Genomic DNA, 14,312 nt, shown 5'->3' on the forward strand with positions numbered 1-14,312 from the left:
TGCATTTCAAAGAGCTGGAAAAAAACCCCAGCAGATAGATATAAGCAAGACAGAGTTTTAAGTGGACTCAGAGTTTAGTAAATGCAATAGCAGCCTTCATATGAGATGGAAAGGAATTATAAGTGACAAGTAAGCATAACAAAATGACCCAAAGATGAAGGACCTGTCTGCACACGGACAACAGATGGAAGGCCTGATTAACTAAAATACAAGGAGTGCCCTGACGTGAAGAACTAAAGGTTTCCAAGTAAGGTAGGGCAAGACAATGCAGTGTCTTACAGGTGAGTGGGAGAATCAATTAATTCTATACTTTACTGATAGCAGTGAAGCTTCTTAAGTACAGGTGTTATGTGCGAAACTGTCAAAATACCCTGAAATATATTCACATTTTGTAGTGAGTAGCATGCAGACCTATTTCTAAAAATTCTGTAACTTCAGGTTTTGTACAACACACCACCACCAAAAGAGTATCAACTATCTTTTTAAAATTATAATGATCACATATTTCAAGACTATGTTTAAAAAGTGGAAAGAGCTTTATTGCTCATTCATTACCAACTATGAACACCACTTCATAAAATTACATGTTTTAAGCCTTTTCTATGTTTCTTCTGATGTACTCACGGTACATATAGAGAGAACCAAAGAGGACTGCTGTATCATAAAAATGACAAAAATATCTCATTTCCCACTGCAAAAGCCTGGAAATCTATTCTCCCTGCAGTTCAAATAACCAACCAGATACAGCACTAATGGCAACTGGAAAGTTGTCTGGAACAAAATATCAAGGCAAAGCTATTTCTTAAAGTTTAAATAGACTGCTTACATAGTCATGGTATATGGTTAATTTTACTTCTGACTCTAAGAATTAGGTTTACTCATTAATACATCTTAGTCATTTACATAAGGATGAGATCATTTTAGCACCGAACACAGAGCATAGAAATGAACCAATTCACCTGGAAACTACTTTAACTTTTCTCTCGGGCTGAATTCTACAGCCCTGAATTGAGTAAAACTTCCACTGAAGTCAGTGGGCATTTTGCACAATTCAGTTCCACAGATCTTTCTTTTTAAGGAACACAGAGCTTGTGTGGTCCGTTCCTAATTTAGGAACAGAGATGCTGTGCTACATATAATTCCATATAGTAGGAGTGCTTTGACACTAAAGAATATTTACAGGATCTGTACACCATGCAGAAAGAAAGATTGGGCCTTCTGTTTCAACACAGAATGAAAAGGTGAGGAACCAAGAACAAATGGCAACCAGGAAGACAGTGGTTTCAGCTCTTGATGCAACAGACCATCTGAACAACTTACAGCAAACTCCAAAACTCAGGATGTGTTGGGAAGAGTCTGGTAAATACTCAGATAATGTTTGTTTAAAGGTGTATTGTAACGAGGTGGCTTGTTCACTTTAAACAGGAGTGGGGCATAAAGCCTTGGACTGGCCAGCCCTGTTTCATGACACATCCCCTTTAAGGAAACAAGTGTTCAAGAGAGCAACCGACAACCTTGGAAATGGGACCAGGTATTGGTCTGGGAGCTACTTCCTGAGCATGATAAAAAACAGCAGTTGGGGAACTCCCAAAAGAAGAGCGAGCAGACAGCCTGGAGAATGAGCACTTTTAGACTAATTTTGTTACATTTGCAAGCAGTTGATTCATGGATAGGAACAATATTTCAAAAGTCTCTCTCTAGATTTAATAGACTTTAATCAAATGCACAGGAGGAAGAGTAACAGAAAGACTCAGCAATAAATACACCAAAAAACCCAAGTCCACAAGCAGTGATCCACAGTAAACAAAATATTCATTTTTCAAGAGATGAAGAAGAGATTAAATGTCAAATCATTTGAATCAACAGTATTAAGAAAGGGAAAAGAACATTTTAAGATAGGGTCTGCAATGATGAGGAAAGTCAGGGAAGCAAAGAGAAACGGGAGTTCCAAAGATGTGGGAGTACAACAGAGTAAAGCATGATCTTTGTAAATGGCAACAGAATAATGAATTACACAGCTAGCCACAGTAGGAAGATTGCGAGAAGACAAAGAGGCCAGGATGTTGGAGATTAAAGGGAATAATGACTGGCTTCGGCACAATCACTGAGTGTAAGAGTGTGATTTTTACACAGGGATAGGAAGCCATTAAAAATGAAATTGGGGAAGACTTGAAAGCAAAGCAAAGCAAAATTAGATGAATTTAGTGGTAAGAAACCCTCATGTGACTGCATCACAGAACTTTATCTTTCTTCAATAATGAAAAATCTTATTGTCTGGGCTATTGCAAACAATAGCTTTCTGAATTATTTATGACAGCTGAAGCCATGAAATTTCAAATGGTGCACTGGTATCAAATAGCAATGGACTTGTGCACTCAGTCTGAGGTAGATAGTTGTGTCCATATATATTTCTACTACCCTATACACCTCTGAGGAAATCTAGACCCAGAATCTTGGAGTCTTAGATGTCTAGTGGGTTCAACAGATCCTAATATTGCATCTTATCAATTCAGAGCTACTTATGGTGGCCAAAGTCATCTCTGATGTCCCTTCTCCGCTTTAGCATATTCAAAAGATATTTTTATCTCTGCTATAAATGAAGGCTTTTAGAATAAACCACTTTTATAAGAGCAAGAATGGAAGAGATGTACTAGCATAAACAAAGAAGGGCATGTATATGTGTGTGTATTTTATGTATATAAACATTTTCATTGCAGTCAAAGAAGCTCTGCACTATTGCAACAGAGCCTCTCTATTCTAGCTATGTTATACAGGTCTCAAGATAAGCCACATCATACACTACTGACATTCATTTGGCACCAGGTCTTTTAAAAGGAGAAAGAATTGCTGATCTCTAATAGGAATTCCATAACAGATTTTCATAAAAATTCACTACTTACAGTAAGATAAGACACAGGTGTAATGTGGGGAGGACAAATAACTGGACTTCACCAATTTGAATGGTCTAGGTATTCAAACATTTTAGTGGACAGGTTGAGAGCCTCCAATTCTAATACATGTGATGACAGAAAAGACTTTAATGAGTGTGTGCTTGTATGTACACACACAATATGAGACACAAAGACATAAATGAAAAATAAAATTTGATTTCAGAAGCTCATTTGAATGTCATCACCACTAAACTTGATCTGTCTACTATGCAATCTTCCCTGGGTCCAAACTGAGCCCAATTAAAATAGTACAAAAAAGGATGACTGTCTCAAATGTTAAACACTTCTCTGTAGGTCTCCTCCAAGACTACCTGATGAAGAACTTGAATGGCCTATAAAACACAGCCCTCTATATTTGGGTATTTTTAGTTTTTAAAATAGATTAGAGTAGAAGGGGAAGTTCACCAATTTAGTTGGCTGTCATCACATCTTAACATGATACAGTGATGCTGCGCAACATCATTTGTGGTGACGAGACATAGCAAGAGGAAAAGAATGGGAACAAAAGATTAAATAGATCTGAAAGTAGTTTCTGTCCCCAGTAGCTGGCCCACTGCCAGACAAGCAAAAGAGTATCTGCTTGTGTGAAGCATTTACTGCTTTGAAGACGATCCCCAATTCCTCTAAAAAGACATGTGGTATATATACCTGTATGTAGTGTACTTGTAGCCATGTTGGTCCCAGGATATTAGAGAGACAAGGTGTGTGAGGTAATATCTTTTATTGGACCAAATTCTGTTGGTGAAAGAGACAAGCTTTAATAGCCCTGTGTGGCTTGAAACCTTCTCTCTCTCACCAACAGAAGTTGGTCCAATAAACGATATTACCTCACACACCTCGTCTCTCACATTTATACTTGATCAGAAGGAGAATCTGTACTGACGCAGAAATAAATATAGCTGGTCTGAGGTGCAGGAAGAGGCCTTAGCTCAGAGCATCTGAGAAACTCTGATAAAACTTCTCAGACTGCAGGCTGTTGCAAGACATTTTAAAACATACAGTAGAGTTTTAAGCAAAGTATAGATTTGTGGATCTGTCTTTCTTCCCCCTGAAAGGTGAAAGGGAGCTGGTGGCAGGGTTTCCCTCTTCCACCTTCCTCTGTGGGGGATAAGGAGCCAGAAGGAAGGATGTGAGACAGAGCTTCCTTCAGAGGAGGTGGAAGATGTGAACTCCCAGCTGGTCATTCACTCTTCTCAGGTACTGCTACTGCTCTATTTACAGCTGGGAAGGCAGAGGGCCCCAGAAACAACTCAGCCAGTCACCAGGTCTTGCTCACCTCACCAGCCAAGGTGGAGGGGATGCTGTAAGAGAGTAGTATGTATTAAAACAAGGAAATCGAGAGGATGTTGAGCCCTCCATCTCCTTGAAGCAGAGACAATGGAGCTGCTCTCCCTCTGACTTTAAGCATGGGTAGGATATAATAGAGGGCAGTGATCAAACTAAAACACACTGAACCAAGATTCTGTGAAGGTGTTGGAGTGTTTATGGCAGGAACCTTTGCTCATTGCATGGGAGTGAAAAATTGTGGATTTGATAGCAACCACCACCACTTCCTTTATTTAAAGTCCCTCAGAACTAAAGAGATTGTTGGTGATGAATTCATCTGCCAAGGAATACAGACTTACAATGCCAATGAGATATGTTTCTGTGGATTCAATTATGTTGAACTTAGTGGTAAAGGGAATCTTAAGCACCTAAGAGTTGAGTGAATGTGCTCCTATGACTGATTACATTCCAGACTTGGAAGACAGATGAAATCAGGTCACAGAGGAGGCAATATTGTCAACATATGTTTAAAAAGGTCCTGTCAGCAGCCTTGTAGTGGCCCATCCACATGTTCATAAATAAGTGATGTGGGAAAAGATGATTTCCCACCATATGGTTTGAACAGATTTTGTTTGGTCTAGAACTTATACTTAAGTTTCATTAAATAAATTATCATGATTGAACTAGTTTACAGACCACATACTCATATGAAAGTAAATATCTGATTGAAATGGAATTAACTCCTTGCAGATGTGCATGTGCACACATGCTTTAGTGTTGTCTACATCAAATAACTGCAGGAAATTAACTGAATTTTAGTCAAATATGTCCGTCCCCCCCGCCCAAAAAAAAAAATCTGGCAAACCATTTCTTTTTCCATTTTCACTTCCAGCACTCTTTTTCAAAACTAGACTCAATAAGAGGCTATGGAGTTATGAATGATGCCAAATTAAAAACAGTGTACATTACTTTATTGTTATGCCTACATAAAATGAGTCAGGTATGTTTTAGGGACATTTGTACGTGGTTGCAGCTTGAGCTTTATCCATTTCTCCCATCCAGGCTGCAATCTTAGGTGACAGTACAGCACTGAGACAGAATCGTTGTTGGATGAAAAAGTGACACAGACCTGGATATCAAAGTTTCTATGTTTATACCAAAGTCTCTTGTGGCACCTTAGAGACTAACCAATTTATTTGAGCATGAGCTTTCATGAGCTACAGCTCACTTCATCGGATGCATACCGTGGAAACTGCAGCAGACTTTATATACACACAGGTTTCAGAGGAACAGCCGTGTTAGTCTGTATTCGCAAAAAGAAAAGGAGTACTTGTGGCACCTTAGAGACTAACCAATTTATTTGAGCATGAGCTTTCGTGAGCTACAGCTCACTTCATCAGATGATGAAGTGAGCTGTAGCTCACGAAAGCTCATGCTCAAATAAATTGGTTAGTCTCTAAGGTGCCACAAGTACTCCTTTTCTATATACACACAGAGATCATTAAACAATACCTCCTCCCACCCCACATATCTATTCAGGGGACACCATCACAGGGCCTAATAACATCAGCCACACTATCAGAGGCTCGTTCACCTGCACATCCACCAATGTGATATATGCCATCATGTGCCAGCAATGCCCCTCTGCTATTTACATTGGTCAAACTGGACAGTCTCTACGTAAAAGAATAAATGGACACAAATCAGATGTCAAGAATTATAACATTCATAAACCAGTCGGAGAACACTTCAATCTCTCTGGTCACGCAATCACAGACATGAAGGTCGCTATCTTAAAACAAAAAAACTTCAAATCCAGACTCCAGCGAGAAACTGCTGAATTGGAATTCATTTGCAAATTGGATACTATTAATTTAGGCTTAAATAGAGACTGGGAGTGGCTAAGTCATTATGCAAGGTAGCCTAACCCTCCTCCCCCCCTAGACGTTCTGGTTAAACTTGGATTTAAACTTGGAGAGTGGTCAGTTTGGATGAGTTATTGCCAGCAGGAGAGAGAGAGAGAGAGAGTGTGTGTGTGTGTGTGTGTCCGTCCATCCATCCCCGGGAAAAGTGGGGGTGGGTGAGAAAGCCTGGATTTGTGCTGGACATGGCCCACCTTGATTACCATGCACATTGTAGGGAGAGTGGTCACTTTGGATGAGCTATTACCAGCAGGAGAGTGAGTTTGTGTGTGTATGGGGGTGGGGGGGTGAGAAAACCTGGATTTGTGCTGGAAATGGCCCACCTTGATTATCATGCACATTGTAGGGAGAGTGGTCACTTTGGATGAGCTATTACCAGTAGGAGAGTGAGTTTGTGTGTGGGGGGGTAGAGGGTGAGAAAACCTGGATTTGTGCTGGAAATGGCCCAACTTGATGATCACTTTAGATAAGCTATTACCAGCAGGACAGTGGGGTGGGAGGAGGTATTGTTTCATGATCTCTGTGTGTATATAAAGTCTGCTGCAGTTTCCACGGTATGCATCCGATGAAGTGAGCTGTAGCTCACGAAAGCTCATGCTCAAATAAATTGGTTAGTCTCTAAGGTGCCACAAGTACTCCTTTTCTTTTTGCGAATACAGACTAACACGGCTGTTACTCTGAAACCTATGTTTATACCATACCTGGTATGGTCTGCTTATACCTCAGACCATACCATCTTACCATTTCTTCATCAGATTTTGCATAAAACTGAATCCTTCAGGACAATAGGAATTAATGAGTATCCATCACCACAAACTGGAACCTACTTGAAATGAAAGAACAGAAGCACCCCAGAGAAAACCCACCTATCCAGAGTTAAGAAATAAAGAACATTTTTAGAAATCTTTCCAACCAAGTTTTGTTCTCAGTCTTTTTTTCTTAATATTTTTGTCAGTTTCCCTTTCCCCCTCCCAATGTCCTGTATGATTTTGATCTGTAATTAAACAACATGCAGTAAAATACAGGCTAGGATTGATACTCTGCCCCCCGACCCCTCATCTTTAAAAAAAAAAAAAAAGGGATTAACTGTTCCATCTTTTTACTCATCTCAATGAAAAATGAAGCAGCAGGAAGAAATTCTCCCCAAGATAAATCCTATCACTTGTTCATCATGTCACCTACAGCATAACCTATTTATATATAATTCTGCAAAATTAATGGAGCAGTCTTCCCCAAAGAGAGGCAGATACACTGAGAACTTGATAGCGCTTGTTATGCCACAGTTAGGACAATTAAAGGTCTTGGCTGACAGACTCAGACCTCTCCATGCACCACGAGCATAACAGAATCTACTTTGCATAAAACAACAACAATTTTGAAGGGTACTTGAAGGGACATCTCATTAAACAATCTTCCAGGCAGAGAAGACTGGACACCTTTAGGTTTAGTATTAAGTGTTCTCGAACTAGCCAGCTTTTCACTGTTCTGCAAGGTTTGACTTAATTATGAGAACACACTTCAAAGTACAGAAGATAATTTGAAAACAAATTCTGTAAATGAATAGAAGCAATAAACTCATCTGCAATTTATAAAGGCTCCTAGTTGTAAAAAATATTAAAAGAAACATACTAAATATGTTAACACTGTATTAAATCATTTTAGAACAGAATAGAAATGAACAGGGTAAGCAGAGCCTGCTATTATAAAATTTGACCAGTGAAATTCCATTAATAAAATGGATCCCAAATGGTTTTCTTAAGATACACCAGTTTGCTATTACACACAAATGCATTAAGAGACTTGGCAGAAGGAACACTACTGCCACCATGATAGGTTTCTAAGGCCTTGTCTACACTACAGGGAAAAGTCGATATAAGCTACACAATTTGAGTTATGTGAATAGCGTAACTCAAGTCAACGTAGTTTAGATCTACTTACTGCGGGGTCCACACTACGCGATATCAACAGGAGACGCTCTCCCGTCTATTCCTGTTACTCTTCTTGATCCGGTGGAGTACAGGAGTCGATGGGAGAGGGATCTGCGGTTGATTTAGTAGGTCTCCACTAGACCCGATAAATTGACTGCCAATGTATCGATTGCCATGCATCGATCCCCTGTTAAATGTAGACAAGCCCTAAAACAGTTTCTTTCGGAGCTAAACTCTTTTCAGCAAACCTTGTTCCCATGTGTCTCACATGACGGGTCCAATCCTGCAAACATATGTGAGAGTCATTTTACTCATGTAACTAGCCCCACTGAACTCAAGGTACTCAAGTCCCTTTGTGCGTGAAAGATTAGAAGTTAAGTATGTGGTTTTCCCCATTCACTCAGTAAACGTTGGATCACAGTTCAGAAGATGCCTGATTTTGTTCTGCTAGTCTCTAGTAATCTGTTCAGTGACAAAGTGTCTGCTACAGAATATCACGTCGGTACTTCAGGGAGGAAAAGGAAACGCGAGATACAACCATATTTACAAAGTCAGGCTTCATAAAGTTCTAAATATTAAAATAAAAATTGTTTATACCTGAAACCTTCATAAACACTTGAATGAGTTTGGAAAGTAAGGTCAATTTTATCTTAAATCAATAACTTATTGTTAAAATGGGCACCTTATATAATCAAGACATGCTATACTTTAGGTTCTGATTCAGCAGAGCACTTAAACACATGTTTAAGTACTTTGTTGAAATGGGAACTTAACTGTCTTTCAAAAATCACACTGCTGGCCAAAGGACAACGTCTCGCATTGATCAAGGGCCAGATTCAACTCCCTCTGAATTAAATGGAAAGACTGTCAGAGACGGTAGAATTAGGCCACATTTTGCACTTTGATAAAACCCTACTGATAAATTCTCAACATTTACAAGATTAATGTGTCAATGAGAACTCTGTGTAGACTTTGGTGTTCATGTAAGAGAACACTTCCCTTTTATTTTAATTAAGAAAACAGCAAAAAAAAAAAAAGACTCCTATCTTTTAGCGATTTGGGATTTAAATCCGGTCCTAAGAGAATGACTCACCCAACTCGGCAGATCAGTTGTTTATATATATATTTTGCAACACAAGAGATTATGTTTTCCCAACAAACCTGTTTGTTAGCTCAGTAATAAGTGAATTGATTATACTTCATGATGCTTACTTAAGCAAGGAAAACTGGTGTTCATTTTCATAAAATCACAGCCTCATTTTTGTGAACACAATAGTCTGAAACATTACAGTATTTGTTAATATTTTTGTTAACAGGGCTTAACATTTTTCTCAAGTAAATGCAGAATAGTAAAACTGTACTGCCTTTTAAATATGCGTATCTGTTTAATCCTTACAGTTATCGTCCTTGTAATAGGCAGAAATATGAATACCCTTGATGATTATAAGGCCTCATGTTTCAAAATTCAGAGCTGCAAATTTCTCTCTACTAAATATTACTGCACCTATTATTTAAAAGTTAGACTTGGCTCATTTTACCTTCCATAAGCAAATCGTCTGTCTTTGTGATGGTCACCAAAAGTATCCCAGAGTCTGAGAGAAACGCTCACTTCATCAACAACATCCCGGGAGCGTTCAAGGACCTAAAATAGAATAGACATTATATTTTCCTCCCTCAATTAAAAAACTCACTACAGGTAAAATTGCTACTCTCCTTGTAAAAAAGATATGATGCATGCTACACCAAACTAGCACAGTGTTAAACTTTATAATATGTAAGCACAATATGAGTATTTTAAATATGTTCTTGTCACAAAAAAATTCGGAATGTAATTGTGGGCTTAGAGAAAAAGTGGATGCCTTGCATGTTAGATGGTAGCTTCAAATACTTTTTATTTTTGAGTTGCCCATTACCATATCTTGACCATTAAAGAGCTGATCAATAACAATACAAACTTATTGTGTGCACTACACATTTAATAAACTGGAAAATCCTTACCTCTTGGCAGACACGGTACTGATCAATTGCCCAGACGGTTGGTACGTGAGTTGCCAGGAGCTGATACTGTGTCAAAGTGGTATTGCATGCCCTTGCGCAAATTAAGCGAGTCTTCCCCACTGCATTATCGCCAACTACCACACATTTTATGGTTTCAACGTTGGGTCTTTCGTAGTCCATGTCAGTGTCCATTTATCAAGAACTGCAACACAATAGTTACATTTGTTTTCTAATATAACAGAAGTTGTGTTATTTACAATAAGATCCTTCCACTTGCTAAAGACAAGAATGAAGTCTTAAGACAAAGCTTATGCAAGTTGTACTAAAGTTGATGAACAGTTCCTTCATATAGGACACACAGTTACTGAAACATTTTTTACCTTGAATGGCTTATTCCAGTTAGCATGTTATTATCTCCTTGGTTTTCTGTAAACACAGACCTGCTTGCTCAAGATAAATCTTGGTGAAGCTAGGTCTGCTAGCACAAACTTACATCTCACTAACTACTTTTTATGTTGAGAAGCGGAGGAGACTAGACTTCAGTGGGTTTGACCTTAGGAATTCTGGCATAAACCTTTCTTGGTACTACAAGTTTTGCCTTGCATTCTGTCCTTTCAAGTTTTGGATTATGAGAGTCAACCTAAAAAGACAAGTTCTAACTATATTCTTAAGTACGTAAAGCACGATGAAAACTGAATCACCCAGATATATACACAATATAAATTACAACTAAAAATGTACAAATATCTTACTTGTGAGATGACAGAAGAGCTCTGACTTTCTGCACCCCATAATTTATATTGATCCAATTCAACTCAGTGATTACTGTATCCTGCATATGTCATATATCCTCTCTCTGTTTTTATAAGATATATTTCTACAGTCAACAATTTTTCTTTTATGAAAGTAAACAACTACAAAAAACATTTTAGAATGTTTACAAACCAGATTAAAGTCTATATTAAAATCAAGCAGTCTAACTAGAACTTGTACATCTCATTAGAAAAATCTGTTTGTAAGATACTGGAATTGTTTTGCTAAAAAGCAGAAATATATTATTTGTTTTTTAGAAACACTGTCCTTGTGGAAAGTTGAAAATGGACAGATTTCCTTAATAAACATTTGTGTGTGTGTTAAATTAGTGAGTGGGTGGGAATATTGCCGGGACGGTGAGGGGGAGTGCGGGTTGGGGGGGGGATCAGAAGGGGAGATGATATTTTTTAAAATGAAGTCCAATATGTCCCTTGAAAAATCTGCCATTTTTCCCTCTGAGAGATATAAATGAAGGATCATCGTTCGGAGTACCTGATTTTGCTCTCCTAATCTCTAGTAATCTGTTTACTGACACAGTGTCTGCTGCTGAATATCAATAAGGAAGGAGAATAAGAGAAAATACAAGGCACAACCATATTTAGTAGGGGTTGCCGAACAGATTTAAACAAACAAACAAACAAACGAGGAACCTACATGCAGATTTCATTAATTGCCAAAATACAGGTAATCTTTTATAGAGAGAATATTTTTTCCTCACAAGAAAGCATTTAAAATTAAGGAACAGATATAATTAAGATAGTGAATGATTCTACTTTACATGTTCTTTTTTCTAAACCACAGTTCATTCATCCAACATTAAATCATAACGCCAATTAAAAAAATAAATGCTATTTTGCTGTTCTTTCTTTGCAGTCTCAAATCCATTATTTTCTATGACACTTAAGAATAAGTACAACTTTTCAGTAACTATTGGACTGTGACTAATTTTAACTGTGCTTTTTCATTACTTCAGCTGATATGACCTACAGCAACAAAAGTCAGTGTTGGGACTAAATATTACCCAACCAATTAAGATACTGGATGTGCACTGTGGAGGCAGAATTTAAATATTGGTTACATTTTTTACCATATTTGTGTGTGTGTGTTGGGGTGGGGGGGAGGAGGGAAATAAAGGGATCTTCTGAAGCACAGACATTTATTACCAGACTAGAGTGAGGCTGTGTCACTCTTCTGTCACATTGATCTATTGATGTAGCTATTACACTTTGGAAGACATTTCGTATAGGGTAACTTGTCAAAATATTTTGATATTGCACCAGCATATAGATGGTTTTCTCACAGTGAGGACACAATTTAGGCCCTCATCTCACACCTGAATGTGCACAGGCAGAGGCGGATTAATCTTTCGTGGGTCCCTGGGCCAGAGCAAGTGGGGACCTGTCCACACCCCTTCTGCCTGCAGCCCCCCTTCTTTCCCCCCCCGCCCCCCCAGCCCAGCCACTCCTGCCGGGGAACTGGGGCTTGCCCCGCCACACCTTTTCAGTGTTCCTGCCAGGGAGCTTCCTCCGCCCGCCCAGTGCTCCTGCTGGGGAGTGGGGTCAGGGCATGGGGGCTTCCCCCGCTTCCCGGCAGGAGCACCGGGTGGGCAGAGTGGGTCAGGGCATATGGGTGCCCATTTTTCCTAGGACCCCCAATTGGCTGGGGACCCTGGGCACAGGTGCCGTAGGCCCAGTGACTAACCTGCCACTGGCTGAGGGTTCTATATGGGGACAGGAATCTGTCTGAAAAGACAGTTGCAAGATTGGGGCCTTTGAGTCCAATAAGTTATTTGGGGCAGGGAACATGCTTTCATAGGTGTTTCTGCAGCACCTAGCACAATGGGGTGTCTTGGCGCAACTTTAACAACAGGTCTCCAGGGAATGAAAGAAAATGACACAGCATATGCACAGTTTGTACATTAGAGAAAATTAAGCTATTAGAGTAAGTCCTAACAAGCGTGATCTGAATTCGAACCTACATTCCACCTCCACAAGCAGTAGGAAAGCAGCCATCTTAGGGAGAGTGACAGGGACTTTTGGCTAACTGGCCAATTGTGCCCAAGTTAAAACTGCAAGCCATACTATCCGTCTGTTGCCCCACACACTTGAAAGAGTGCTTGCCTATTGGCTGCTTGGCCATTGAGCAAATCCCATACAAGACTCTGATCCTTTGCGTGAAGCCTTGAACCAAAGGGGCTCCACCAGTTGCTAGGCTCTGCTCAAATGGATCTAAATGTAGGATCAAGGCCACAGTAAATAGCACTGGGAACGGGTCATTCAGTTCCTCAGCTGCCTCACTCTCCAGCTGTAGGGCTTATCTGCAAAGGAACCAATGGTTACCATCTTATCTACCCAAAATTACAGACAATAAGCCATTTTTTCTTGGAATTATGTGTCCCAGCCTGAAAGACAGATCCAGGGCACTGATGAGTTTAGAAAAAGCAAGCTAAAAAAGTACAGTATACGATTTACTTGGAAACATTTAAAAATACCTTTTCTTGCAGGTCTCAGTATAAGCTGTAACTCCTGACATCACAAGAAGTGTTAAATTACTTCATATTTTATTCATGCATGGATGAGGCGTCACAGATGAAATGTAGAAATGTTTAAAGTGCTGGAAAGGAAACTGAAGAAGAACAGCTAGCCAGTGTGTTTTGTTGGTTAAAACTACAAACAGGGGTCTGTGATAAAACAATGTTTCTCATACTGAAAATTTTATCTCAAATGCTGTTATTTGGATCACTTTTACTATAACAATTTATTAAAAATGTAAATGACTGGTTTGGTGAGAATAAGCTAGAGCCTGTCACAAAATAGATGTTAAGTAAAAAAAGAGCCTATGATGTTAAAAAAAACAAAACAAAATAATTACAAGGTAGGTTTAAAATGAATAGGCAAGTTTAGATAAAAAATAATAAACCTACAAAGCACAAGAGAAATCTGAGAATCCTAAAAAGGAATATATGGGAAGAACGTCAATTAAATGAAAAAGTTCTTTTTATTTTTTGATATTTTTACTAACTTAATTAAAGCAAAGGTATCAGAGATTGGTCCCAGAAAACCTGAATTCTATGTAGTAGATCAACAGTAGCCTAGTGAAGACATTTTTAACTTGACTCAATACTGTACAAAACTGAGATTAAAATAAATCAGAAAAAATTTGCAGCTCTTTTAAATTCACTCCAGACTTCACTCAAGATGTATGAAGAAATGCAGACCATCTATAATGGCTATTCTCTAGATTTTAAAAAGGAATTTTTAAAAGGTTCCTAATTATTGGAAAATTTTCAACAACCAGAAGTCTGAACACACACTTAGAAACCTCCAATAAAAATAGGCTCCAGGTTCAATTATACCATCCACAGTTACCAAAAGGTGTGGATTCACTACTTATAAATGCAACCCAAAGAACTTAAGGCACAGCTTTGACTAAAG

At 38.8% G+C, this 14,312-nt stretch overlaps 1 protein-coding gene across 7 annotated transcripts in view; it reads right to left on the reverse strand.

Moving 5' to 3' along the window:
• RHOBTB1 (Rho related BTB domain containing 1) overlaps positions 1–14,312 on the reverse strand; it is an 83,603-nt gene that overhangs the window by 31,641 nt on the left and 37,650 nt on the right. For 5 of the 7 annotated variants that reach the window (XM_075130819.1, XM_048858195.2, XM_048858194.2 and 2 more), the window contains 2 exons: positions 10,066–10,267; positions 9,606–9,709 (listed from right to left, as the gene is read on the reverse strand). In XM_075130819.1, the coding sequence (XP_074986920.1) occupies positions 9,606–9,709; positions 10,066–10,257 (296 nt within the window). In that variant the 5' untranslated portion in view covers positions 10,258–10,267. Of the gene's footprint in view, positions 1–9,605; positions 9,710–10,065; positions 10,268–13,369; positions 13,504–14,312 lie in introns of all 7 variants that reach the window. The other 2 variants (XM_075130817.1, XM_075130818.1) reach the window with 1 other exon arrangement.

The sequence above is a fragment of the Caretta caretta genome, chromosome 7 (genome assembly GCF_965140235.1).
Source record: "Caretta caretta isolate rCarCar2 chromosome 7, rCarCar1.hap1, whole genome shotgun sequence".
Taxonomy (NCBI): domain Eukaryota; kingdom Metazoa; phylum Chordata; order Testudines; family Cheloniidae; genus Caretta; species Caretta caretta.